This window comes from Clarias gariepinus, chromosome 21 (assembly GCF_024256425.1).
Source record: "Clarias gariepinus isolate MV-2021 ecotype Netherlands chromosome 21, CGAR_prim_01v2, whole genome shotgun sequence".
Taxonomy (NCBI): domain Eukaryota; kingdom Metazoa; phylum Chordata; class Actinopteri; order Siluriformes; family Clariidae; genus Clarias; species Clarias gariepinus.
The window spans coordinates 24,081,472-24,109,060 of NC_071120.1; the positions used below are offsets into that span (position 1 = coordinate 24,081,472).

Here is a 27,589-nt window from a genome sequence, read left to right on the forward strand (position 1 = left end):
ACTAGTCAATGCCATTTTGTTGTATTCAGATTTTGTACTTTATTAAAACAACAACAACAACAATAACAACAACAACAACAATAATAATAATAATAATAAAATACAAAACTCAAACAAAATAAAACCAAACGAAAACCATATTGTTTTAACATAAAAGGCGTTTTATTTCACTTGTTTTATTTATTTTTTGTTAGTTTGTTTGTTCTTGGTTTGTTTATTTCAGTTATTTTCATCTTTGTTATCATTGTTTTTCGCTTCTTTTTTCTTTTTTTCTTAATCAATAAAGGAATGCTAACAAGATTAGAAAAAAATTGAGGATGAAAGAACAAATAGTAACGAGTGAAAAAGAACAGAAAGGAAGACAAAGAATGTTGAAAAATGAGAATGATTGCGAGTTGTAGAAATAATAATGTTAATGTTGAAAAGAATGAAAGAAATGACAGAATAAAGAAAAAAGGAGGATGCTAATGAGAATGAAAAAAAAACAATAAAAGAAAGAAAGAAAGCTAAAATATAACAGAATAATTAATAAATTATAAACTACCCTCGTTTTTTCTTATGGCACACTCTTGTTCAGTTTTCTTTTTTCATTCTTGTTAACTTTCTTTATTTTCATATAATTTTTATCAATCTTTCCTTTCTTACTTACTTTTTGTCTTACTTTCTTAACATTCTTTATCTAATTTCTTTTTTTCTCGTCAGCGTTCTTTGTATTGCTTTTGACTGTTTTTTGTTCTTAGTAACATTTTATCTTTTTCTGTCAGAACTGTATCTTTTTTATTTATTTCTTTCTTGATTGATTGAAATAATGCTAACAAAATTGACAAAGGAAATATGAGTGCCAAAAAAATAGAAAGGAAGGCAAAGAATGCTAAAAGAAAAAAAAATATTAGTATTATATGCGGTAGAAATAATAGTTAAAAATGTAAGAAAAAAAAGAGAGAGAAAAAATAATAAGAGATGAAAAAAGAAAGGCAGAAAGATAGAGGGAGGATGCTAATAAGAGTTAAAAAAAAATAAGAAAAGAAAGAAAGAAAGAAAGAAAGAAAGAAATTGACAGAACAAATAATATTTTTTCTTAGCAATTCTCAGCTCTTTTGAGTCCCTCTAACTCTGTTTCTTTCTTACTTCTTTTTTTTTTATTATGACACACTTTTCCTTATTTATTTCTCATTCTTGGTAACTTTCTTTTTTTTGTCTTTTCTCTTAGGATTTTTCCTCTAACTTTTTTATTTCATGTCAGCATTCGTATTGTTTTCGATTTAATTTTACCTTCTTATTAACAGTTTGATTTTTTTCTGTCAGTTTTTAGTTTTCTTTCTTTCTTTCTCTTATTAATATCCTCCTGCTATCTTTCTGCCTTTCTTTAACTTTCTTCCATAATTTTTCCTCATTCTTTTAAACATTTGAAATGTTATTATTCCTCCAATTTTCAACCTTCCTTTCTATTCTTCTGCACTCATGTTACCGTTCTTTCTTCCTTCAATTTTTTTTCCAATCTTGTTTCAATAAGCAGTCATTCTCTCATCACATATTTTCTATCATGTTTTCTATCGGTTTGACAGTCAAAAAAGAAAGATGTCTGTTTTTATCTTCACTTTATGGTTTATTGATCTTTTATTTTTTCATGTTGATTTTGTCTAAATTATTTCCTGCATAGCACATTAATAACCGACACTGGTGTGCTGGAAAACCACATAATTAGATAAAGAGCTGCTGAGAGAGAGAGAGAGAGAGAGAGAGAGAGAGTCAGGACGTTAATCAGAAGGAAGCTCATTCTATCCACAGGATCCTTCTCTGGTGGATTCGACAACAACATAACCAACATGGGATTTCTGGAGTTCTTTAAAGACTTTTTCCTGGGTTTCTGGGACTATGAGACCCCAAAGATTATGATAGTGAAGAACAGAACACTGGGGGTCATTTACAGATCTGTGCAGCTTCTTGTCATCACGTATTTCATTTGGTAAATATTTGCATGTTTTCTATAAAATTACGTAATGAGACAAATCTGAGACAAATTGCTGTCCAGTAGAGAAAATTAATTCACTACTTCACCGTTTTCTGTTCATATTCTCTAAAGTTTCTGTAGTAATTGTATGGTAGAATATACTATAAAAAATAATAAAGCATAAAATACTAAAACCATGCACATAATATTATCATATTAAAAAACGTTGTAATAAAGTACACGAAAAAAGTGAATGCAAAATACTACTTTAATCTTAATTAATTCACAATATTTGAGTAATAAAAAATATAATTATCCCTTTAATGTACAGGAATTGATTAACATTTGCATGGAAATTCGATTTATTTCTCTAAAAGATAATAAAAGAGGCTGGTAAATAAAGCGAATCTCATTCTTCTGTAAAGTTCCTACTTTAAATAATTAAATAGAACAGTTTTATTTATTGCCCCATTTATAGAAAGTTGTGCATCGATAAATAAAATGCAACGCTTTAAATAATAGTATAAACCACAAGATTTATTCACAATCTAGAGGCCAGTTGGTGTTCTGAGAGATGAAATAACTGCGTAGTGAGAGAGCAATTTAATGAAGGAAATTCGATTGCGACCGCCATTAGACTAACAGTAAGTGCTGCTCTTTCCTCGTGTCTATAACTCAGAGAAGAGACGCAAGACGAAAGACAAAAGAGATGTACAGTAGAAGTGTCTGTGGTGTTTACTGAGTTAAAGACACTTATTATTTAGATTGATGTATACACTATCGACTGGACTGACCTGGTGAACAAGGAGCTGGGTTTATATGTTCCCTGGGAAACTGAGGGAACTAGATGAGCCACACTGGATGAGTTAGATGATTAACACCAGGGTTCTGTTAATAATACTTTCACACGTGTTGTTGTTGGTCTTTCGGATGCTTTGTCATGGGCTCGCCACAGCGGACCCTATAAAACACATCCAGTACATCTCGGCACAGGTATAACTCCGGATGCCCTTCCTGAAACACCCCTTCCGTTCTATCCAGTCTTGGGACTGGCACTAAGGCTGCCCTGTATCCAGTGGCTTGGTTTGGGTATTGGCTGGAAATCAAACCCGGGTTTTGGTTCCTCCACTGCAGACGAGGAGCCTACCACTGAGCCACCAACGCCCAATAAAATTTCATACATACTTTATATTATTGCTTAATTATACTGAAAAACTCTAATTTCCACACATAAAATATTCTTTGAACTCTAACCTAGAAGCTCCTGTTCATACTCTGACCCTTCACAATCCGAACTGGATCATTTTTGACCCAAATTTCCCATCATAATCTGTCACTATATATTATTTTAAGTTGTTTTATCAGTCATTAATAAAAAGATGATTGACATTTAATTGATGTTTTAGAGAGCAGGCGGCCTGGGATAACATAGCAGTTCTCAAGACGATATCACGGTCCCCATTGAACTCTGTCTCCATTGTCCAAACTCTGGAAACACACAGATGAGCTCGGCTACAGTATACTTTTCTTGTTGCAAGATGAATCAGCATCACCAGTTACCTTGTGTTACCTCATCTGGTGAATATAATTGCTTCTGAATTTATAGAGTGAAATGTTACCTGGAAAACTGGCATTACACCAAAATTTGTACCAGTTACATGGAAAATAATAAAATACAATGCAATGCAATACAGTAGGCAATAAATGCAGTAAAATATATTTCAATACAATAAAAAGCAATAAAATAAAATACAACATAATGCAATACAAAACAAGACACTTAAATACATTTTAGTACAATATAAAACAATACATTTCAATACTTATTTTCTATATATAACTTTTGGAATTTGGGAAAAGTAATAGTGTGTGTGCAAGTCTAAGTTTTAGCAGTTTTTATACAAATTACTTTTCCTTAAACATGAGTTCAATTGTTAAATATTACACAAAGAAAACAAGTAAATTAAAGAAAATTCTGCTTTTTTTATGTTTTTTTATCTAGTTTTGTAAGCAGTTGCAAAATCTAACCTGGTGAAGTTTCAAGTTTTAGCCACATATTTTCATTAATTATTATTATTATTATTATTATTATTGTTGTCGTTGTTGATGATGATATAATTACTATTGTTGATGATGCCGTTGCTAATAATAATAATAATAATAATAATAATAATAATATAGTAATTAAGAAATTTATATTTTTTACTAAAATTTTTACATCAAATTATTAATAAACTTGGATTTTTTTTAATACCACTTAAAATGTTTCTTTGAAGTGAAAAAGGATTCAACATGCCTGACAAAATAATAAACATGTATTTTCAAAAAAATAAAAAATGAACATCCAGGTCTAAAATATTTAATGTTAATCAAAATCAGAAAAATAATTAAACAAAATATAACAATGTTCTTTAAATGTACATTATGTCCACAGTTCACAGCTATCAGATTGAAAATGATGTGTAAACACTTTGATAGTCCGGCACAAATTTAGATTTTTATGCTGCATTGAGAAATCAGTAATCAGAGCTAAAGAAATGAGAATAATGATTTGTGTTAAACGACAGAGATCTCAACAATCTGGAACTGATTTATATTTTATATTGTCCTTAAACAGCCTCTAGTCAACTAACTGAATGTACACCCTGTGCGTGAAAGGGTTAATCAGCTGCAGTACACAGCATGTGCATTTACACTTCTATAATAGGTGTGCGAGTGTATGATGTAATGTCTTGGCACAGAAATATAATGCACTCAGTTATTAAAGCATCTGGTAGTATTTCTTTTATCTGAGAGTGCAGTGATACGTTATTTAACGGTGAAAATAATCAGTTGCAGATTCTGTTATATTCTACAAACTGTAATATTGTTATAGATACATAAAACTATATTCACAGTTCATTATTACTTATATATTTGGTGGTTGACAATAATAATGGGGAATAGATGTGCAGTACATTAATACCATCCCAGTCAAACACCCATGCAGTGTTTATTTACAGGTCAATAATATATCGTAATAAGCCTTTTGTTACTATAAAAACTTTTTTTTTTTTTTTTTTTAAGGTTGCATTTAAGGTTGTTGTTGTTACCGCTCGTAAAGCATAGATGTCTGTTTTCATTTATTAATGAGGTTTTGCACCACACTGTACTTTGTCCATCAAGTCACTGAGCTTTGCCACTCCTGGAATGGCAAAGCTTACACAAACAGCTGAAAACAACAAAATGAAAGAAAAAGCATCTTGTATTGTGTGTTACATTATTCAGTAATGAAGCTCATCCCCTGCATCACATCACCTACTGTAGACACACTATACTGTACATCACTTCTGATATACAGTAGGGTGCTATTACTTTTATCCCAATTGAAAACTTTGTGTTATTTGTCTTTTTTGGATTGCAGTCTTTTAAATAAATATTGTTATAATATATATACAAACACTGAGCAGCCATAACATTATATTAGACCACCTGCCTAATATTGAGTAGGTCCCTGTTGTGACCTTTTTATTGGAACCAGCATTAACTTTTTCATCAATCCGATCTACTATACACTATGGCACTTCTATTGGATCGGACTACACGGGCCAGACTTTGCTCCCCATTAACAACCCAAAACCCTGTCACTGGTTCACCAGTTTATCTTCCTCTGACCAGTTTTTGACAATTTTGACCAGTTTTGTTGTTGCTCTGACCCAGTCGTCTATCCATTTAACCTTGTCAAATTTAATTAAATCCTTATGCTTGCCCATTATTTCAGCGTCCAACACATGATCTTCAAGAAAAAAGGTCCACTTGCTGCCTAATATATCCTGCCCACTTCTAGCTACCATTATAATGAGAGTACTTTTACCGTAGCTCCTGTAACAAGGGTCCAGGCTTGTAATGGGTGATGTGATGGGTCAGAGCAACTCCAAAACTGCAGGTCTTGTGAGATGTTTCCAGTCTGCAGAATCTGTGTATAAAATCAGAGTAACTCTTGGACAACCATAGATTTTAAGGTGAAAACTGTAACAGAGCTAACTTTATTTCCAGGGTTTTTGAAACAGATTTCTTTGATCAATGAGGCTTAGAATCCATTTTAGATTTGTAAACTACACCAAAAGCCTGTTGAATCCTTAAATCTGAAAGTCTGTCATTACAGCCATTATTCGAATTTAGTTATTCATATAAAAAAAAAAAAAAAAAAAAAATTGGTTATTGGAATGTAAAGCTTTCTATTTAAAAGGGTTTATTTAACAAATAAGGAAGGAGTCTCCAGTATCAGTGATCGGTAAGTTTTTCACCATGGAGATGTTTTTAAGAAAAAGAAAATTTATTTGGTTTCTCTTTAACACAACATGCTTTTTATCTCTTTTTTCATCTTAAATAACAGGAAAAAGTGATACTAAAGTAAACTACTACATATTTAGTGATGGCTAAAAAAGAAACTTTTAAACACTTGGTGAAATTGCATGTTTTAAAAACATGGACAGCACAAATTAGAGCCGTGTTTAATAGTAAGAATAAGAACAAGTGCATTTTGATTGTTATTGTGCAGATGATTGTGCAAAGTCCGCAATGAACGTTCTAAGATCGGTGTCGACAGTCAAATACTCCGCAAGAATAATGGACGCACGCAATGTGACCAGAACTCGCAGTACTGGGACTAAACAGCTGTGAGTTCATCGATTTTTATTTCCATTAAAGGACATCCTCCTGCCTTATTATCTACGGTTTCTTTGCAGGTATGTGTTTATCAGTCAGAAGGCTTATCAGGAAACTGAGGACCGTCCAGAGAGCTCTGTCTACACCGAGATGAGAGGAGTGGCCATACTGGGGGACAGCGTACGGGACACGACCGAATACGCCAAGCCGTCCGAGGTGAGAGAAAAGAGAAGACGAGAAGACGCGACACACACAAATTTTTTATTTGAATTGTATTTTTTACCAAAATATTACAATCATTAATTTTACATTTTTTTTCTTTATTTATGTGGCTTTTACCTAATTGAATTTGCAATAATTAAAGAAACATTGAGATTTTTTGTATTTTCACCTTTCATGGTGAGGACTTTTTCTAAAAAAAAATCTTTACAGAAGAGGTAATTGGAATAACATTTGTAAAAGCAAAAAAAAAGTGTAACACTCTGCATTAGTTTGTGCATGTTATTTGATAGTATCAAATCTAATGTGTATCTAACTTGCCTGTATTGTTCTTCTGAATGGTACAAAGAACGGAACGGTATTGTGTAGGTTCCCCTTGTGCCATTGGGGCAGCTCTGGCCCCTCGGGCCACGACTCCACTACCCATTTTCCACCAAGCTAGTTCGGATTCGGCACCTAATTTTGAACCAGTTCTCTGAACATCGTGTAATAATGATTATAATCAGGACAGTGTTTATAAAATGACATTAGATTTAAAGACATGCATTGATGCACACAAGAGACATAAATGTGTAAAATCATGAAAATAGTACAGTGGAACCCTGGATCGTGAGAATAATTTGTTCTGGAAGCAAGCTTGTATATCAAAACACTTGTATATTAAAGCGAATTTCCCCCATAAGGAATGATAGAAACTCTGATGATTTGTTCCACAACCTAAAAATATCCATATAAAAAAATGTAAACAAAATATAAAGTAAACATAAAACAAATTAACCTGCACTTTACCTTTGAAAAAAATCTCGACAGAGCAGTGTTTCTGTTTGTGTGTGTGTGTATGTGTGTGTGAAGCTGAAGTAAGACGAGAGAAGAGAGTAGGTGGAAGGGGGCTACTGTGTAGGACGGCTTTCACACACACACACACACACACACACACACACACACAAACACATACGAGTGATGCACGCACACTGAAACTGAGCATGGGAGACGATTACACATAATGGAGAAGAACCATTGGCTCAGTTGTGATCATTATACGCTCGTATATCAAGACCTCGCTCGTTTATCAAGTTAAAATTTATTTTGTATAAAATTTAGCATGTCTTGCCAAAACTTTCGGAGACCAAGTTATTCGCAATCCAAGGTTCAAGCTATGTACTTCGTAATAAATATTAAAGTTTAAAACAAAATGAGGCAGCATTAGTTGTTAGCACAGTCGCCTTGCACCCCAAGGTCCAGGTTTGAGGTTAGATGATGAGTGAGTAAGGGATGGAATAGAACACATGGGTCCTTGTTGTAATTTCAGATGTCTTTGTATTTTTTTCCCAGGGTGGTGATGTGATTAGTACGATACTGAGACGGGAGGTGACGCACAATCAGAGACAAGGCACATGTGCTGAGGTAAAAACACGCACATGAAACACACTTTAATCTCAGTTCTAGAATAACTGGAATATCTGAAAGTATTAGTACTACTCGTATTTACTTCCTGTATTTCCCATAAAGATGGACTTTATTCGGACACACACACACATGCATTCTGATGCTACTTGCTGCTTTGTGTGTTTCTTTGTTTGTTCAGCATTTCAGCATCCCGAACGCAAACTGCACCTCAGACGCAGACTGCACCCCGGGAGAGCTGGACTTTGACAGCCACGGTGAGGATTCAAGGACTGAACAAAGACTGAATAATTAGGAATAAAAAAATACACAAAATAAACAATATGTATATCAGAGTTTGTTTAAACTGTAGTTGTAAAAATAAATCATAGACCTTTGAGAGAGAAATATTAGAAAGATATTATAATATTATTATATAAATAAAATAAATGTTTTATCTGTGCATTGGTAAGAACTCGCTCTTTTAATGATATCTTTCTGTTTCATACACTGAAGAGCCAGAAACCAGTCACTGAAAATTTTCTGTCTGTATGTCTGTATGTCTGTCCAGCCAGAATTTGTCACAGCATCACACAAAACTGGCTGGACAGAATTGAATGAAACTTTCGCAGTCCTTAGATATCTGTCTAAAGTTTCACCTGCACCATAAGTGAAATTAAAATGTTAAGTAAAAGTGATTTTATAAACCGTTATGACCCAGGTTTAATAATCTACTTTAAAATAAGTTACTGCTTAATGTAAACAAACACCTGCACTGATAGATATTCATTAGAAAAGCTAAACTGAATATTTTTTGGGGGAAAAGTTCATATTTTCACCGCTGAAGTGGTATAAGCGAATTTTAACGCGCTGGAGTCATTTTTCGACAAAACCTAATCTTTATCCGATCTACTTTTTGATTTTTCATCTGTGATTCGCTCTCCGATTACTGAACAGGGAGTGTATTAGTCTGAAGATGAAAGAAGTAGAACTTGGAAGAAAGGTGTAAGATATTTAAACTAACAAAATTGTATTTCTTTGTATTTATAAGTTATGGAGAGAGGTTTCAAGCTGAAATAATATTATTGATTACATTAAAGCTTATTCTTAGTTTTTAACCTTTAACTATTTCCACAAACTCTTTTCCTGCCAACGACGCATACTTAGGCTAGTTATTATTAAAAAAATTATATAATAATGTTTTTCAAGAATCAAGACTACATGATTTAAAGCCCTATAAATAATAAAATAACGTTCATAATAATTTGCTATGATTTTCAAATAACACAAATAAAACATCACACACTCCATAAATCCAGTGTGAGTACTGTGGCTCTGTAAAACCGGTAGTAGTCGAATGAACATCAGAAAATAATGCTTGGAAGGATCTTGGTTGTAGAAAGGTCTTATGTAAAAAGAACCATTTTTTTTTAAGGAAACGTAGAACCTTCAAATATCTCAAGAACGTCCAAGGAACCTTAGGTTAACCATCTCCTTTTATCACAGGTCAGAGAACAGGACACTGTGTGCCTTACTACAATTACACCTTTAAAACCTGCGAGATCAAAACCTGGTGTCCGATCGAGGAGGCGGCCGCAGAGATGTAATTACAATACGAAATGCATATGATAGATTTTGAAATGTAAATAAATTTAAAAAGATGTAATACGTCTGTGCTACCTCTATACCCCACAGAGAGCCGCCACTGGAACAAGCAATCAACTTCACGGTCTTCATAAAGAACGCTATTCATTTCCCAAAATTCAAAGTGCTCAGGTGAGTCTTACTAATGTGGACTTCCCACTAATTAAATTAGAAAGTGTAGGCTTAACACGTGATACATTGAGAAACATGCTGTTCTATCTGTTCCAACCACTCAGCATTTAGTTTTAGCAGTATACTAATCACCAGCCTAAACATCTGGCATCATCTACACCTGGGTTTTTTATGCTTTAATGATTTCTAGGTCAAAATTGGCTTAACAACTACAAATGAAAGGCAAAAATTCCTTTAGGAAGCCTGAAAAACCATTGCTCAAGTATATATTAAAATACAACAAATATGAAGACCTTGAGGGGGGGAGGGGGGGGGCAAAAAAATAAATAAAAAGAATTTCTTTTCCTTTTTTATCAATTAAGGGTAAACATCAAACCGAGGAAGCTAAAGAAGCTCATGCGGTGCCATTACCACCCCGAGACCAACCCGTACTGCCCTGTGTTTAGACTCGGCTACATAGCTGACCAGGCCCGAGAGAAGTTCAGCGAACTCTGCAAGACGGTAAGTTTTGTTTTAATTAATTATGTTATTTTGTTTATCTGTAAAGAAATTCAAGGAATTCACTTCAGATGACATGAGGCGACATGGTTGCTTAATAGTTAGCACTGTCGCCTTGCACCTTCACCGTCCGGGTTCGATTCCCAGCCAGGTTCAAGTCCCGTCTCTCTGTGCGTTGGGTTTGCATGTTCTCCCCGTGCTTGCTGGGTTTCCTCCGGGTACTCCGGTTTTCTCCCACAGTCCAAAGACATGCAGGGTAGGCTAATTGGTTTTACCCAAAATTGCCCGTTGTGTGTTAGTGTGTGTGCCCTGCGATGGATTGGTGCTTGATCCAGGGTGTACCCTGCTTCATGCCGTAAGTCTCCTGGGATAGGATTCAGGCCCCCGTGACTCTGTATACGGGATAAAGTACATACAGTGTAGACGATGAGTGAGCGATTTATAAAATGTAACATATAATCTACATTATTTACAGTATATAACAACAAATGACTGTTTACAGCTACTGTAGTGTAAGAGATTATAGGAAGGAACTTGCGAGGTGTGCAATTGTAGTTGCTCCTGCTAATAATCAGTGTTTTTTGTAAAAATTCCTTTTTCTATCTGCGTTGTTTAAACACTTTCGCCTCTTCCTCAGGGTGGAGTGATCGGCGCGTTCATTAACTGGAACTGCGACTTCGACGTCGATCCATCGGAATGCGTTCCTACCTACTCGTTTCGGAGGCTGGACCTCAGGAAAACCCTGATGAGCTCAGGTTACGACTACAGGTAGAGAACTCACACAGAACTCTTTTAATATTCTTTAAATATTCAATCCTTCCTACTTCACCGTTTGCACTTAGTGACATCAAACCGAACATAATTTAAGGGGTTCGTTCTCAATAAGTCATTTTTTTCTCCGCACAGGTTTGCTAAGTACTACTACAAGGACGGAGTGGAGTACAGATCACTTATAAAAGCGTTCGGGATTCGTTTGGATGTCATCGTACATGGGCATGTAAGATCAGATTACTGAAAAGACTTGCTTCGATGCACGTCATAATACACACACTGACAGTGAACTAGACATCGCTGTGGAGTGATGTACCAAACAGTACGCTGTACACTGCGCCACCTTCGATACAATACAATTATTATTTTTTTTATTATATGATCTAGGTAACTTTGGGAAAATTTATAAAAGTCTAGATTTTTTTAATGCAATTTTTACATTTTAGTCGTGTCCGTGTTCCTCCCCAGCACTAGGGGTCTCCCACATTAAGGCTTTTACAGTAGTACCACTCAGTCAGGAGGGCTGAAGATCATCACCTGTTTCCTCTGAACCACGTGACGCCAGCCGATCTTTTCCAACTGCTCGCTCACGCACTGTTAGGGAAGGCGTAATACACTCGGAGGACAGCGCTATCCGCTCCTTCCGCTTGTGCAAGCTTCACAGGCGCCCCTGGTTGGCTATAGATTAATGTGGGCGCACTAAGTACATCTCATCCCTCCCCTGTAAGAGAGCTCGGCCAATCAGCTCTCTCTAGACCTCCAGCTGCGAGAGGTTACAGCATCACCCGGGAATCGAACTCGCGATCTCCGGGAGATAGGGCGAGCACTTTACCACTGAATCCACGCTGCATCTATTTAAAACCTTTGATGCACGGTATGATCACAGCCAAAAGACTTAGCAAACTGGAAATCTTACACAACTTCATATTCGTGGTTGTGAGAAATGGTGTCTTTTATTCCAATGAATAAATTTTTTTTTTTTTTTTTACAAACTGGACAATTTCAAAGACAGAACCAGCGTTCATATTTAAGCATACATGTTGTCATGTATTAGCTCATGGCTGTTCAGACAACTTTGTGGAAGAAATGTGGAGACTAATCAGAAAAAAAGCTTTGATTTACTGGGGAGTATGAAGATTGGATTTTGGAGCGATGGAAAAAGGCAGTTCAGGGTAAGAAGGGAAGCACATGAAGCGATTCACCCATGATGCATAGCGGCCACTGTACATGCCTCTGGAGACAGTGTTATGATCTGGGGTTGCTTCAGTTGCTCAGGTTTAGAGTCAGCAACATGTGTGGCAAAAAATGAAGTCAGCTGACGACCTGAATGTACTAAATGAGCAGGTTATGACACCTATGGTGGTATGTAATGGCACAGGTGTATTCCTGCACTTTGATATGTTGAAAGAGTGTTTTTGGATGCATGTGGAATCATTTGTGCAATCAAAGCTTAAGGTGACTGAATGAAATTTTAGAGTGTGAACCTCTTTTTGGCCATCTTGGGGTTGATGTTCATAGCTGCAGACTTTTGGGCCAAGTTGTATTGTTCTTTAATAATGACATCAAAAAACAGCTGTACTTTAGGAAGTATAAAACATTTCCAGATGTGCTTATGTAGGAAAACAATCAACGTCATTTAAATGAAAACTATAAGTACATTTTTACACCGGGCTACAAAACATAATTCTATCTTTGAGTATTTTCATATGAAATAAAATCACACCCATAAATGTTTTATGACAAGGAAAACAACCACTTAAACTACCATACTGTTATGTATTATCTGTGCATTTTATAGACAATTGCTCTACACTATTTTATGTTAGATTGTTTTGTTTTTCCAGGCAGGAAAATTTAGTCTGATCCCAACCATCATCAATGCGGTCACTGCCATGACTTCTGTGGGAATAGTAAGTTTCAACATTATGCATTATAAACTCATATCCAGGCTTACGTGGTGAAAACTCATCTGTCATTTCCGCTGTCCCTATTAGTGCTCCATCATCTGTGATTGGATCATGTTAACGTTTATCGATAAGAATGAGGTCTACAGTGGGAAGAAGTTTGACGACGTAAGTAGAACCTTTAGAATCATTTCGCATCACAGGTGTTTTAATAATCATTTATTACACTAACAGTCGGCCACCAGCGGACCGTCCGTGTTGTTGTGTTCACGGCTAACGCGAGCTACCGTACAAAGCTAATTAGCTCCGAAGACAAGGCTGAATCCCAAATCCTTCTCTAACCCCTGATCAAGGCCACTACTTCATGGGATTGTATACCCTTTCTAGCACACTAGCTTTCATTTTCACTTTATTTGGGATTCAACCCCAGAACCCACTAGGTTAGCTGATATTTTGCCAGTGGGAAAAAAAAAAAAAAAAAACTTTTTTTCCCAATAACTCTCTGTCGCCAGCTCTGCCAGTCGCAGCTGGTTATTTCTGCCAGATGTGGAAGAATGTGTTATCTGTTGATAATAAATGTTTTTTGTGGAACTGTGCAATATCACACTCAAGGTCATGCTGTTGTGCTGAATATCAGCACGGCTGTGATATCTTTAGCACTCGGGCAGCGCTCTCGTCCCACGTCCACATCACGAATTTGTGAACATTTCAGTGTGTGTACACATACACAGTAGATATGCAGTGTAATCAGCCATGCTGATATTCAGTACAACAGCACTCCCTTCCATATGATATTGCTTTATTATTATTATTTAGCAAAAATGAATCAGCTACTGATACAAATTGTCACAGTGTTGCGCTTAACCTGCATCTCAACACTTTGATGTACAGTATGGTCATTAATTATAAATATTACTGTCTGTTTTGTTTTTATTTAAAAAAACAACAGGTCTCTAAGAACCCCAACCCACCAGTCGTCACAGAGATCTCCCTCACCAGCTACGGCTCCAACCACTCTGACCTCTCAGACGGGGTGCCATTGTGAGACTCCGCCCCCTGTCACCCTGGACTACTGATGCAAAAAACAAAAAAAACAAACTACATGATAATCCAGAGACCCTACAGCCACTTAAAACCTACATATGAGCTTATCTGAATAAAAGAAACTCGCATACTGACTTATAATATAGCTGACTCGACAGTCTTGATGTTAATCTGATATAGATAAGCTGACAAAATATTAGGTACACATTGTACAGTAAATACAAGGTACAGGTAAAGTTGTTGGAGAAACTGTATAACCCTACTATAAAGTTTGATGTAATGTTTAATACAAATGTATGATGTTTCTTCTTTGCACATACTCTCACATGTTCACCAAATCTGATTTAAAGCCAAAAATAACAACAGCACCAACCTTAACCAATCATCCTTCCCCCTCCCCCCAAATATGAAAGATGAGAAGGATTTTTTTCCTTTTCAGAAAGAGAGGGAGAGAGAGAGAGACACTCTCTTTTCCATAATCTGATAAGAGCTCTTCCTGCGAGAAACGCTTTTGTAATGAGATCGAAGAGAAGCGCTGCTACATCACCCCAAGCCACGGCAAAGTGTGATTAATAGCAGCCCATCGATCGCTCCGAGCTCACACTTTTCAGGTTGATGGATCAGCCTTTGAAGAGACCGGCTTGGAACCGCAGCGATGTAGACAGGGCGGCAGACGGAAACCGGATCCCACATCGAGACGAGAGCTTTTCTGCAGGTTTGTGCTTAAGAGGCTGGGTTTCTACCACTTCCTAATTGGTGATTGGTGTCGACTGTTCAAAACAGGACAATGATCTGATCGTTACAAACGATTGTTTCCTCCTGGGTAAGCTCAGATGACATCCATGTACAGATCTGATTCGGGATTTGTTTGGAGGCGGGGCTCATAATCATGGCTTAGTTGTCACTTAAGCATTTGTTCCCAAATCACGGATCGATTCCAGACAGCATTTTCTGAACACAGGTTTGCTATATGGTAGATGGTATGTTTATCAATCTGGGGTGGTGGTGGTGAGGGCGGCTTAGTGTCTTAAGGCTCTGATTCAAATCGGTCATCAGTTCAAGCCCCAGCTGCAGAATTGTGAGATATCCACACATTTCTGCAGATTTCCGGTCAGTGTCTTTAAGCAGAGTCTGAAACTAGACCTCAGGAGATGCTTTACTGAAGCGGTAATGTCATAATGGGAGAGTGGCACTACGGTCTGTCTCACTGTCTGAAAAATAATCTGTGCTTTTCTGAGCAGTACAAGTCATACCCTTATATTGCTTTAACACAGATGCAATAAAACTGAACAATTAAATATTCTTTTTCTATTTCACATTTTACTATTCTTTAGTTTCTGGTGACGTACAGTAAAAGCTGATTAATGTTCACAGAAGACTTCAAGCACAATACACTGATGAGACTCTTATAAAGCCGCAGTAAAACATTTAAATGGTGCAAACGTTCCTGTAAAAAAAAAAAAAATTCAGCCAGCGGAACCCCTGATCCCTGAAAATCGACATAACTTGAAAAAGAGACGAATCTGTCGGTGTGAACTGTACACACGGTTCAAACCGTTTCCACATGTTTAGGCCATGAAAGGAGTTCCTGGGAGGCCGGTGTTTCAGACAGGAAGCAGGCGGTTTGATCGTGGCTCAGGGGTACTAAGAAAAGTTTCTAAATTGAAGGTATTAAAGCACCAGTAACGTTGGGATAAGTGCATTAGTGGAGACTATAGGGGATTATATAAAGAAATAAATTGAGTGTTTTTATTCTCATAACGGTGTTCTGTTATTCTGCACAATCAAACGTCCTGGCTTGATTTGAACGCCCCTCGTAAATACAATAACTTGGCATTTATGAGACAAAATCCATTTTCTCCAATACTTTTCCCCTGAACGCTTATATGAATTCATAAGAGAATGCAAATTAATTACACAAGCCAAGGTTTTATTTCATATTCAAATACTTCAAAATATTTTATCCCAAAAACACTATCATCATTGTTTAGGTAAACACTGTACCTAAATACATCTTAATACAAAATAGGTTTGTTACATCAAAACTTGTACAAAAAGCCTTACTTTTAAATATATTTCCAAGTGCTACAAAATCTCTAAATACACTCTGATCACTTGCAGTTATTTCACACGCACACACACACACACACACTAGCTGTTCATCCTCAGGATCCAGTCGATGGTCTCCAGCAGGAAGTTCATGTTGTAATGTGCAGCGATGCTCCTGAACACGTCGACCTGCTCTGTGAAGCTCTGAGAACACAACAATTAAAACATAATTTTTTTATTAAAAAGAAAAAAAATATACTGCTTAAAAGAATAAAGAGAACACTTAGTCCCGTTTTGACTTGAACCATGCATACACATATGAGAGGCGTTTAAGTCAAACCAGGACTAAGTGTTCCCGTTATTTCTTTAAGCAGTATATATATATATATTTACTCTGGTGGACAGGAATTATGTGAGAAATCTTGGATTAAGTCTTCTATGGTTAAAAAAATAATCATAAAATGGATTAAAGTTGAAATAGAAAAGATAAATAAGAAATGAAGGATTTTGCGTTTAAGATGTAAACAAAGTATTAAACAGCTTTTGGGCTAAGAAAATAAATAAATTTAGATATAAAAAAGAATTTATTGCAAAAATGAAATCCTTCCTGAAAAAAACTCTAACTAATTAAATAAATAATAATATTCCAGAGTAAAAAGTGCACCAATTGTATTTTTGTAAAAAATAAATAAATAAATAAATCAGAAATATTTAATTTTTAGACCAGGAAGCGGGAAACTTTAATTCCCTTTTAATTTCATTTAAGGGGAAAATTTTTAAACGTCTAATGCTAATTCTGGGTATAAAAGTTCTCAAATAAAAAAGATGATCTAAAAACCATTTGACATTTTGTTATTCACAAACATTTGATTGCCAAAAAAATAGAAATTCCAGAATGGCTTTAAGCAAAGACAACAACTAGGGAGGTTTAAAATAACTAGAATTGAGTGAAGAGCTGTTCAGTGCAGTATAAACACTTGACTTGACATACAAAGCATGACTATTGATCATAAGGCTGGCAGGTTTAAGCTGCATTGACCAACTGATCAGACACTCCCACTGTTAGACCCTTAATCAAGGCACTTAAACCTGCTCAGATGTATGAAGAGATAAAAATATTATCCTATTACTGTACGAACCTTTGTGCTGAAGGAGAGCTTGAAGTCTCCTGCGCAGCTGCAGTACAGAGGCATGTTGGCTTCCTTCACCCCTTTGCATTTAGCGCACTCCTGTACACAGATTAAAGCACGTCAGTCCACCACGATGCAAACGATGGTGTGTTCGAGTCGAACCGAGACTTTTGAATAACAGAACAAAGTTGAGAGTAAAGACTATGCTTATTTCTCTATATAATCCCAGTGTTTCACTAGTGCTTGAATATCATCAGGGTAGAAAGTTTTCTCCACAAAGTCCCGGTTTGACTTGAACGCCTCTCCTATTAAAGGTTCCATAAACTCTACGCTATATATAGGTGTATTGAGAGCCTCTCTTACAACAATACACCTCCAAAATCCTTCCCGTATGCAGTAAGAAAATACTTAGAGGTTTAAATACACAAGAAATCTGTATCGAGCAGCTGAAGAAAGCTGAGCTCCAGCCTCCGAACCCTGATGCCCCTATAATCACATTTCTGACCATACGATCCCTCACGGTCTCAGACACATTGCTGTCTCTCACCAGGTCCTGCAGCGTGTAACTCATCAGCTTCTTCTGCAGAGCCTCCACTAGCGCCATCTCTATGGCGTCGGTGTCGTACTGCGCCTGGCAGTTAGAGCAGAACCACTGCGGCAATACCGAGCCGTCCTACAGAGCGGGAACACCGAATGAGTAACGAGTCCTCAGATATTTTTCATAAGCGAGGTCACCGTGAGCAGAAAAACGCACCTGGGCTACGGAAGGGTCCTTGCAGAGGTCGAGGTCGCGACAATAGTTGCACTGGTGGCAGATGACCTCGGGCAGGATGTAGGAGTTGCACGGGTCTCGGAACTGAGCGTCCTCGGAAAACTCCCCAACGTCCACCAAGCGCAGGAGATCCCGCTTCAGCTTATTCACCTGGTTCACGATGTTGGCGTCCAGCGAGAGGACCTTTTAGAGGAAGATTATACACACCAGAGTTAGTATTGTTCACAGAAACTACAGCTAAGTTAAAAAACTGAATATCGATAAAAAAAAAAACTCTGGATCCACAAGCATTATTCCCTGTATGAAATATATTTTTCTTTTTTAGTTCGAAGGTGGGTTTAGGATTTTTTACATAGAGAAGCTGATGAAAATGACTGCATTTGCAGGGGCCATGCTGTAAACATAATTAAGGTTAACATGAAAAGGGTTGCAGTTAAATACAAAATAAAAGTTGTTAATTAGAAGAAAAAAAAAATTATGTATATATAAAATATAACAAAATGTCTCGCTTTTTATCCCTTTATAGTGAATCAGATCACAAAACTTACAGTTAGGCTCAGATCTTATTCCCCCCCCCCCCATCCAAAAATAATACATAAATAAATAAAATAATTATAGATAAAAAAATAATAAAAATTTTTATTATACTCTTATAAATATACCAGTTAAAAGCAATGAAACTTTGCTCAATGTATTAAATAAAAAAAAAACATTCAAGATGTCCAATATTTTAGTTACATTTTAAAAAAAAACAAAGAACACAAATACATAGCAAAATATAGAGGCTTTAGGGTTTTACACATACAGATGCTGATCATGAATATTACTGCATTTGCAGGGCCATGCTGAGCAGATTAAAGTGTAGGCTACACTGATCGTATTTAATGTGATCAAACCATTTGTAATATAAATAAAAAATAAAGGATGTGTGTATGAATAAATCATTTGGTGGCAAGAAAATAAATCAATGACTGTGATCTGGCAACCCTGGAGCACACAAGAGAGAGTCTGAGCGAGTGGAAATACTAATTGCGCGTGCAGAAGAAAGAAAGAGTTTGAGCAAAAACATAATGATCCAAGTTGGATCAACTACGTCCAGTACATCACAACTATAACTGCATTTAACGTTGTAATAAGATTCAAATCGTTGGAAAGACACCTTCACCTATTTCCTGAAGACTCCGCCTATAAACATAAACGCTGAACGAAATGTCGGCTTGTGGAGAACTTCACATATCTACTGTTACACCTGTTTATAATCGTGTATACATTATAAAGATGTAATAAGCACATTGATGGAAATCCCAGCCGTCTGAGAAAATGACATCACCTTCTGACCAATCAGAGTCGAGGACTCGCGTTAGGGTATAACGTATAAAGGCACACCCTTACAGACATTGGGGAAAACTGAGTGCGTGTGTGCGTGTTATCACCTGACAGACATATTTGATGAACTCCAGCGCGGGGTTGTTGAGGGGCAGATGTGACCCCGGGAGCACGGGGAACATTTCCGAGGGCTGGGCCACGCTGCGTGTGCCGCACACCTTTTTTTGGATCTTCTGCGTGATGGTGAAGATGTTCTGCGTGAGCTCGCTCGACACGTACTCCTGAGAGAAGGTGATCATCCCTGCACGGACATGGGAGCGAGTCTAACCACATACACGAATACACACGCGAGAGACAACTATGAGCAATTATTCTTTCTTGTGGATTTAAAGAACTCCGTTCTCACCAGGAAGCGCGCTGACGTCACCAGCGGGCTGCTGAGACGCTTGGCTTCCGCCCCGCCTCTTTATGGGCGTGGCTCCGGGAGCGTTTCTCCGGAGCTCCTCCCTCATGCTGTGATACACTGCGGCGATGTACGCTGTCAAGACGAAACATGCAACAGTTTTAAATAAATGACACTTCTTGAAAGTTATATTAAACGTTCCAAAAATTAGCGGATTTAATACTTATCAATTAATAATCATTTGATCTTTGATGAACGACATCATCACATACCTGAAATGATCATGAGGAAGTACTTCTGACATGACGCAGCCTGAGGCAGGTAATGCATGATGTTCCAGCTGCTCTCAATCAGATCCTCCACCTCATCCTCATCTCCATCTCGCTCTTCCTCTTGCTCATCCTCCTCCTCCTCCTCATCCTCGCTGCCCTCATCCTCTCCTTCCTTCTTTCGCTTCTTTTTCTTGTCTGTATCAGTCTGAATGAAACGAGAGTGCTAAATTACACGGTACATCATCATTTATTATACATTGTGTAGAATTAGAATTATTACACGAGGTGCGTTCAAGTCAAACCGGGACTACAAACATTTGAGCAGTGTTAAAGAAGGCCGTCGTTCCCGTGAACATTTAGCGAGTAGGACTCCTGATCTTTGAAAATCGACATCGTCGCCAGCTTGCGGAAAAGACGCATCTGTCTGTGTGAACTGTACACACAATCATTCACCAACACCACTCGCGCGTTACAGGAAATCGGCTGTACAGTCCTGACCTCACTCCAAGCCATTTCCATATGTCTGGGAGTTCCTGGGAGGCCAGCGTTTTTAGACGTCAAGCAGACAGCAGATGGCTTTCATTCTGCGCAACCAAAAGTCCCGGTTTGACTGGAAAGCCCCGATTGCTGATCTCCTGTTTCGGCCAATCGAAATAGATTATATAAGTACCCCTGAATTAAAGGTGAGATTCAGCATACCTCTCCGTACATTATGCTGGAGGGCACTTTGCCTTTCACTCCTCCGTAGTTCGCTGGATCCATCCACAGCAGAAACTCCCAACATCTGGAAAAGGTGATGGACAGAGAGTGGAAGATCTCCCGGGAATGGATGCTAGAGAAAAAAAATAAAGAGAATAATATAATAAAAGTAAGCACGTTTCCAATTTTCTAGTTTTTTTTTTTTTTTTTTTACACAGAACGTTTGCAATCATCTTGAAGGGTGCCAATACTTATTATATAATTACTTGACTGTCTAATAAAATGATAGCAGATCCAATAAGGTATTAACGAAAACCTGTATGATCTGTCTGAAGCTAAAGTTGACATCATGCAGTAACCGTAAATATTGGCACCTCTGTGGAACTTTTTGAGAGAATGACCTCTGACCTTTTGGTGATGTACTCCACGTAGGCGATGGCGTCATCGATGCGCCGTTTCTTCGTACTCAGGATGATACGGTTGAAGTTCCCGTAGACCACAGAGGAACCGAGGCGCTTGAACTCAGCAACCAGCCTGTATACGCGAATGTGCGTGAGATAGATTTTAAAAGAAAGATATCGAAAGAAAGATCAAAGTCTGAGGAATCGTTACGATGTTCCTGTGTGTCGTGTCACTTACTGGAGAAAAATCTTCTTCATCATGTTGAGCAGCGTGCGGTGCAGCGCCGGGTCGTACAGGAGCGAGCTGGGGGAGCGCAGCCAGCGGTAGAAGTGCATCACCTGATTATCCGCGTACACGTTATGGTACTGAGTGATCTCCCTCACCCAGCCGACCACCATGCTCTTCAGGATCCTACACACACACACACAACATAACATTATTACCTCGGTCACAAATACACTCTTGGTTAATGCGATTATATCTGTGTGCACTGTATAATGCAACATAAATCAGGTCACACACACACACCTGAACGTGTTGGAGCAGAGCGCCGTCTCGTCGTAACTAGCCACGGCGGGCGCCCCATGGTTACCGGACATCATGTCCTCCAGTGACGCGTGCTGAATGACATCGAAACTCACGCCCATGCTGGCTCCGCCCTCCATGTCGTTCACGTGCTGCGATTGGAGGATGGTGTTCACCGCCAGGCTCTGAATGTCCAACTCCACGCACACTACATTAGAACAACCCACCATTAAGAAAAGCGATTCGAACTCGAAAATTCAGTCATTTCAGTTATTTCACCGTCCCAGTAAGAACCTGTGGAGAAGCATCCCGGAGCGTTGATCTCCACCGAGCCCCGCTCGTCGCTCTCCATCACCAGCCGGCTGTCGTCTGCCTCTTTGCCCCCGAGGTCGGGTCTCGCCGTCGGAGAAAGCCACAGTATGTGGTTGTGTTTACGCAAGTGACGGGCCAGAAAGAGGTCCGAGCCAAATATGGAGATGTCCTCGGGTAGGTTCCCTACGGGAAGGTGGTAATACCTGCGGAGCCATGGAAAATAAACCGAACGTAAGAAATCACCTGAAATCATAACCATATAAAAAAGAAAGAAAGAAATAAACAAAACTCCATGAAAAGGAATATATTTATTTAAAAAAAAAAAAAAAAAAAAAAAAAGATTATTTGGCCAGTGTTACTCTATTAGGTAAGAATGCAGCTGCATTTCTTTTATAAGTCTAAAAATGACGAAAATGTTCACATCCTTGTATTTGATTTTCTTCTCGCATCAAGTGCACACTGCCACTGGATAAATAATTAAAGTACTAGTTAAAATGCTGCCGTATTTTTCACATAGGAATAGGTAGGTTTGAACAGCTTTTTTTCTCCCTTAATAAAGACAACAGTAAAAAAAAAAAGTATTTGTATTTGGGCTATCTGTGTTTTGTGTTAAAATTAAAATGAGTTTGATGATCCAAATCATTTAGGTTTGACAAGTATGCGAAAAAACAAACAAACAAACAAACAAAAAACCAGAAGGAGGCAAAGAATTTTGCACAGCATTTTTTTTTTATGCTTCAGGGAGCGTTCAAGTCAAACCGGGACATTTTTTATTTTATTTTCTTGTTAACAAAGGTGTAAAACTGTTTGGTAGTTTATTGCACCTTACAGGAAGAAGTACTGCCATATCCCCTGCACAGTCCTAACCTCGCTTTTCAAGCCATTTCCACATGTTTAGAATTTAAAAGGGGTGTTTCAGACGTGAATCAGACATGGTCCGATCATGGCTCTGGCGTACTGAGAAAACTTTCTACCTTGATGGTATCCAAACACCAGTGAAACACACAGTGTGCAGTACCTGGCCATGTCGAAGGCCTGTGAAAGACAGCTGTCCAGGTTTAAGTAGTGTTTGATCATGCGGCGGGCGCCGTGCCGCTGCCAGTCCAGCACGCTGTAGCTGATGTCATCCGTCACGTGCACAGGAACCACGGGAAATTCCTCTAGAACGGTCAAGCCGGCCGCCAGACGCCGTAGCTCCCAGTTAGACTGGACGGCGATGAGAGTGGGACCACGACGCTCCTCCTACACACACACACAAAATTCATTGTATGTTTAGTCATTTCTCAGTCACTTTATTACATACTTACAATTTATTATTCCAATTATTAAATTATTACAATTTACAGGTAGTCCCCAACTTATGAACGTAGTCTGTTCCTGGAGCACGTTCCTAAGTTGAATTTGTTCTGAAGTCTGTTAACGTTAGTCATGGTGGGTGTGTACCTTATAGCTGAGCAGAATGCGCTGCACAGCGCGGTAGATAGCCTTCACGTCGTTCTCGGCGCGCACTTCGAACAGGTGCTTCTCTGGAGGCAGGAGCTCCTCTGAGGTCTTCTCCAACAGCGCAGTTCGCTCCACGCCGTACAGAGTACTCAAGTTGGGCATCTGATTACTCCGAACCTGCAGCAAAAATCACACAGGGACGATCAGGTGTGGATTTTTAAACATACTTCTAACTAAAGGCGCTTTTTTATTAATTAGAACATGCAGATAATCAGTCGGATGTGGCTCGGACCGTGTCGAGGACGAAGACGCTGGCTTTGCGCTGGGACGGGATGAAGAGCCCAAACAGAGCCTTGTGGCCCTGACCGTGATGGTACAGGTAGATATGTCTCACGCTACCTGTCATGTGAAACATACAGCAAGCGTTTTTAAAAATCAGATAAAATCTGAGCATTATTCAGTTCTCACTGTGGAGCTGAAGGTGTTACCTGGCTCCAGGTAGCTGAACTGAGCCAGCGATCGCATCTCCAGGTGCTCCAGGTCGAAGGTGTCGGCTTCCCGGCCAGCCAGCGCTCTCACCACCTGCTTGTTGACCATAGCCACGCAGCCGAGCTGCACCAGCGCACGGAACAGCAGCGGCACCTGCAGGACCGAGACACACGGACAAGTGTTTGTGTCAAGTTCTCAAGATGCGGTCAAGGCTAATAAATCGACATCATTTATCCAGACTACATATAATAAAAGAAAACAATACCAACACTTGTATTGAAGGTCGACAGATGTGGATTAACACAGAACAACCTAAATCTAATAGAAACTAAAACCTAAGAAGAAATCAGAAAGTTTTCTTAATATTTTAACCTCAGGTTGTTTCCTTAAATACACTGAGATCTGATGTTTTATTTTTATTTACTTATTTTTTGGTTTAACTAATTTATCTGTGATTGATGGATGAATGATAAGTCTTCAACTACTACACGTTAAACTAGACTTTTATTTAATATTGAACTCTTTGCCATTACAATGGAAACACTGGCCTCCCAGGAACTCCTTTAATGGCCCAAATGTGTGGAAGTGGTTTGGGGCGAGGTCAGGAGTATACGGGGATGTTGCGATGAATGGTGATCAAACCAGGCCGATTTTCCATTAAAGTGAAAGGAATTCCTGGGAGGCCAGGGTTTCAGATGTGAAGCAGGCAGTCCAATCATGGCTCTAAAATTCTGAGAAAACTTTCTACCTTGATGGTGTCCAAGCCCTAGTGAGACACTGGGATAAGTGTATTAGTGTAGCAGGAGATTATATAAAGAAATATATAAAAGAGTTTTTATTTTGCACAAGCAAAGGTCCTGGTTTGACTTGAACGCCTCTTGCATTAAGGGGACATAATTTTTTTTTTTTTTTATCTTCAATTTTGACTTTTATTTTTATTTTGACTATATACAGTATAGACTGGAATGCAGGAGCCAGTTTTAGTTGAATAGTTTTAAATAATCTGCCATATTTTCAGATGAGAAGCTCCGACAGTGAAATCTACACTTTATTTTATCTCTGTTATATAACAGTATTTGGTGCTCAGACATTCAGCTCCATTTACAGTGAGCTGGAAGGAAAGTGATGCTTTTTTTTTATCTCGGTCATCTGAACCATCCGTCTGTTCCATTACCTGCGTCTCGTAGACGCCCTCTATGTCTGGGGCAGAAAGGTCGGCATTGATCTCGTTGATGTGTTCCTGATACATGTCCTCGGGCACGGAGTACTGGTACAGGTAATACACCACGTTGGAGCGTGGCAAAATCCTGTTCACCTGGACATTTAAAAAACTCTGATTAAAATTTTTCAACCAGTGACGTCACACAGCATCGGTATGGAGCTCTTAAATAAGTAACAAATTAGGCGTGTCTCGGTGCGGAAAAACCTTTTTGTAGTTGGCCCCCTCTTCCTGTTTGGGGACTTTTTGATTGACATAAAACACACGCGGGATATTCAGCTTCATGCAGTGCAGGTCAGTGCCGATCACCGCCCACAGCTTATACAGGCCCGGGTGACTGGTTTCAGCAATCTGGTGGAGAGAATCAGAAACAAATCTATATTACTGGGTTTAAAAAAATACAAAGAAACAAACCAGAAAAAGAGAAAACTGAACTGGGAGTTTTGATTGTCTAAAAAAGAAAAAACAATCATAAAAATGTATAATCTACGTGGGGCTTTTAATTGCGCAGAATAACATATCAGTTTTGGGAGTTAAACTCCCTTTACGTCTCTATATGATCCCCTCTACACTAATGCGCTTATCCCAGTGTCTCTCTAGCGCTTGGACACCACCATGATATAAAGTTTTCACCATGATTGGACTGTCTGATTTACGTCCGAAACACTGGCCTCCCAGGAACGCCTTTAAACATGTGGAAATGTCTTGGAGCGAGGTCAGGACTGTACGGAGGATGCCGCAATAACTCCCAGCCGAGTTCCTGTGATGTGTACAGTTCCCACTGACAGCTGCGTCTCCCGGTAATATTCTGACCCTGCTGTCGTACCTGTACTATTTGCCACGGCATGTCCAGAATGCTCCTGGCCGTCCTGCGGAGGAAGCTCCCCAGCCCTGTGCTTGGCCCGTCCCTGATCACTCCGCCTCCGGTTGGATGAGACTCTCCGTCCAGCATGCGACGCCTCTTCCTGCGCTCTTTCCTCTGCCGGATCTGCAGCTCCCACTTCTTCTTATGGTAGCGCAGCCACACCAGCCTTTCCTCCTACATACGGATTATTAGAATAACAAATATATAACTATTTCTTGAAACTATGCAGAAAGAACATGCATGATCAGGTCTATTAATACATAATCCTATTATTAAAAAGTACTAGAGTAAAGAGTAGTGCGTTTTTATTTATTAATGTTTTTTTAAATGCCAAATTGTCATTCGGTTATTTTGCTTAGCTCCTCTTTCAGACGCAGTACCTGTGTTGTACCCATAGGTGGCGGAGGACCCAGGATCTCTCTCCAGGACTGCGTGAGCTCCAGCTCCTGAGACTCGGTCTGGCTGTCCTCAGCCTGAGACGACCGCTTCCTCTTGGTGCTAATGAGGATGGCAGGCTGCAGGGGGCGCTGTGGAGCACCGAAATCCTCCATATCAGGAGTCTTACCTGGTTCTGCCTGATTATTCACCTGAGACAGACAAAGAGAGAGAGATAGACAGATATTAGACATATTGACAGTAAACATTTTGCCATGTGGTCGTGTGTGATGCTGCACACACCTGTCTCTTTCCTTCACTGGTGAACATCTCGCTGATCTTCTTTTGTTTGTAGATGTCGTTCTTTTCCAGAAGCTTTTTATGCAGCCAGTCTGGATGGCGCACTCGCGGCACTGGGTTTTTCACCTAAACAAACAAATAAACAAACAAACAAAAAAAAACAATCATACAAAGCAATAACTTAAAATTATACCAAGATGTTATCTTTTAGAGACATTTTTTTTTCTCTCCCCACCTGCTGTAGTGCTGCTGGAATGGTGATGATCTTCTGAATGGCACTGCCCAACCTCTCAATGTAGTAACTCCAGTCCAGGATCTGAAACACACATGTGTACACACACACAAAAAAAAAAAAAACCTAAATCAACATGCTCACCATATATTCATGAAGCAAAGCTAGAAAAAACATCAAATCGATGTCATGTTAAACATATCGAGACGTACGGATCTGATGTCCATGTCGTGGAGGCTGGGCATCTTCAGCCATTTGCGCAGAAAGTGCTTCTTAACGCTGGGTTCAGCTTGGAATATGGCCAGAGGAATCGCCCTTTAAAGAGAAGAAGAAAGCTTTAATCTCTGAACGTTCTAAAGTTAATGCTTTATAACACCAAACACAGGTAGTCCCGTACTAATGTTCGAGTTACGAATTTCAGCAGATACAAACAGGCCGCGCTTCTACTTCCGGTTCAATCACAGAAGTAGCTCATGTGTATTGCACAAAAAAAAAAGAGAAAAAAAAAAAATGGACACTGCAGTAAACCAGATACAAACATTTACAATAATATACTGTAGTATATTTTTAGCGTGTAAGTAAA

General features: G+C 38.6%; 2 protein-coding genes across 2 annotated transcripts in view; one reads left to right on the top strand and one right to left on the bottom strand.

Moving 5' to 3' along the window:
• Positions 1 to 1,803: 1,803 nt before the first annotated feature.
• Positions 1,804 to 14,442, top strand: p2rx2 (purinergic receptor P2X, ligand-gated ion channel, 2). Its single transcript, XM_053481366.1, has 12 exons — positions 1,804 to 1,966; positions 6,679 to 6,814; positions 8,150 to 8,221; positions 8,403 to 8,478; positions 9,707 to 9,803; positions 9,896 to 9,976; positions 10,339 to 10,477; positions 11,112 to 11,242; positions 11,381 to 11,471; positions 13,090 to 13,155; positions 13,240 to 13,317; positions 14,099 to 14,442. Exons 1-12 carry the CDS (start codon positions 1,827 to 1,829, stop codon positions 14,192 to 14,194), a joined length of 1,203 nt encoding a protein of 400 aa, XP_053337341.1. The 5' UTR covers positions 1,804 to 1,826; the 3' UTR covers positions 14,195 to 14,442.
• Positions 14,443 to 16,102: 1,660 nt separating this feature from the next.
• The window catches only part of pole (polymerase (DNA directed), epsilon), a 29,368-nt gene continuing 17,881 nt past the window's right edge, over positions 16,103 to 27,589 (bottom strand). The window contains exons 27-49 of the mRNA XM_053481564.1: positions 27,219 to 27,321; positions 27,010 to 27,090; positions 26,778 to 26,900; positions 26,480 to 26,686; positions 26,061 to 26,273; positions 25,442 to 25,585; positions 25,190 to 25,330; positions 24,015 to 24,168; positions 23,819 to 23,925; positions 23,527 to 23,703; positions 23,102 to 23,325; positions 22,066 to 22,286; positions 21,775 to 21,979; positions 21,484 to 21,657; positions 21,253 to 21,378; positions 20,845 to 20,977; positions 20,146 to 20,350; positions 19,877 to 20,008; positions 19,578 to 19,771; positions 18,127 to 18,327; positions 17,920 to 18,045; positions 17,382 to 17,471; positions 16,103 to 16,446 (exon numbers count right to left, since the gene is read on the bottom strand). Of these exons, the coding sequence (XP_053337539.1) occupies positions 16,345 to 16,446; positions 17,382 to 17,471; positions 17,920 to 18,045; positions 18,127 to 18,327; positions 19,578 to 19,771; positions 19,877 to 20,008; positions 20,146 to 20,350; positions 20,845 to 20,977; positions 21,253 to 21,378; positions 21,484 to 21,657; positions 21,775 to 21,979; positions 22,066 to 22,286; positions 23,102 to 23,325; positions 23,527 to 23,703; positions 23,819 to 23,925; positions 24,015 to 24,168; positions 25,190 to 25,330; positions 25,442 to 25,585; positions 26,061 to 26,273; positions 26,480 to 26,686; positions 26,778 to 26,900; positions 27,010 to 27,090; positions 27,219 to 27,321 (3,583 nt within the window). The 3' untranslated portion in view covers positions 16,103 to 16,344. The remainder of the gene's footprint in view (positions 16,447 to 17,381; positions 17,472 to 17,919; positions 18,046 to 18,126; positions 18,328 to 19,577; positions 19,772 to 19,876; positions 20,009 to 20,145; positions 20,351 to 20,844; positions 20,978 to 21,252; positions 21,379 to 21,483; positions 21,658 to 21,774; positions 21,980 to 22,065; positions 22,287 to 23,101; positions 23,326 to 23,526; positions 23,704 to 23,818; positions 23,926 to 24,014; positions 24,169 to 25,189; positions 25,331 to 25,441; positions 25,586 to 26,060; positions 26,274 to 26,479; positions 26,687 to 26,777; positions 26,901 to 27,009; positions 27,091 to 27,218; positions 27,322 to 27,589) is intronic.

What these genes read in the sequence shown, in the direction of transcription:
- p2rx2 (XM_053481366.1), top strand. Translation starts at nt 1,827, where the DNA reads ATGGGATTTCTGGAGTTCTTTAAAGACTTTTTCCTGGGTTTCTGGGAC. An exon ending in GCTGGACTTTGACAGCCACG is followed by an intron (nt 8,479 to 9,706) that starts GTGAGGATTCAA and finishes CTTTTATCACAG; the next exon opens with GTCAGAGAACAGGACACTGT. An exon ending in AGCTCAGGTTACGACTACAG is followed by an intron (nt 11,243 to 11,380) that starts GTAGAGAACTCA and finishes TTCTCCGCACAG; the next exon opens with GTTTGCTAAGTACTACTACA.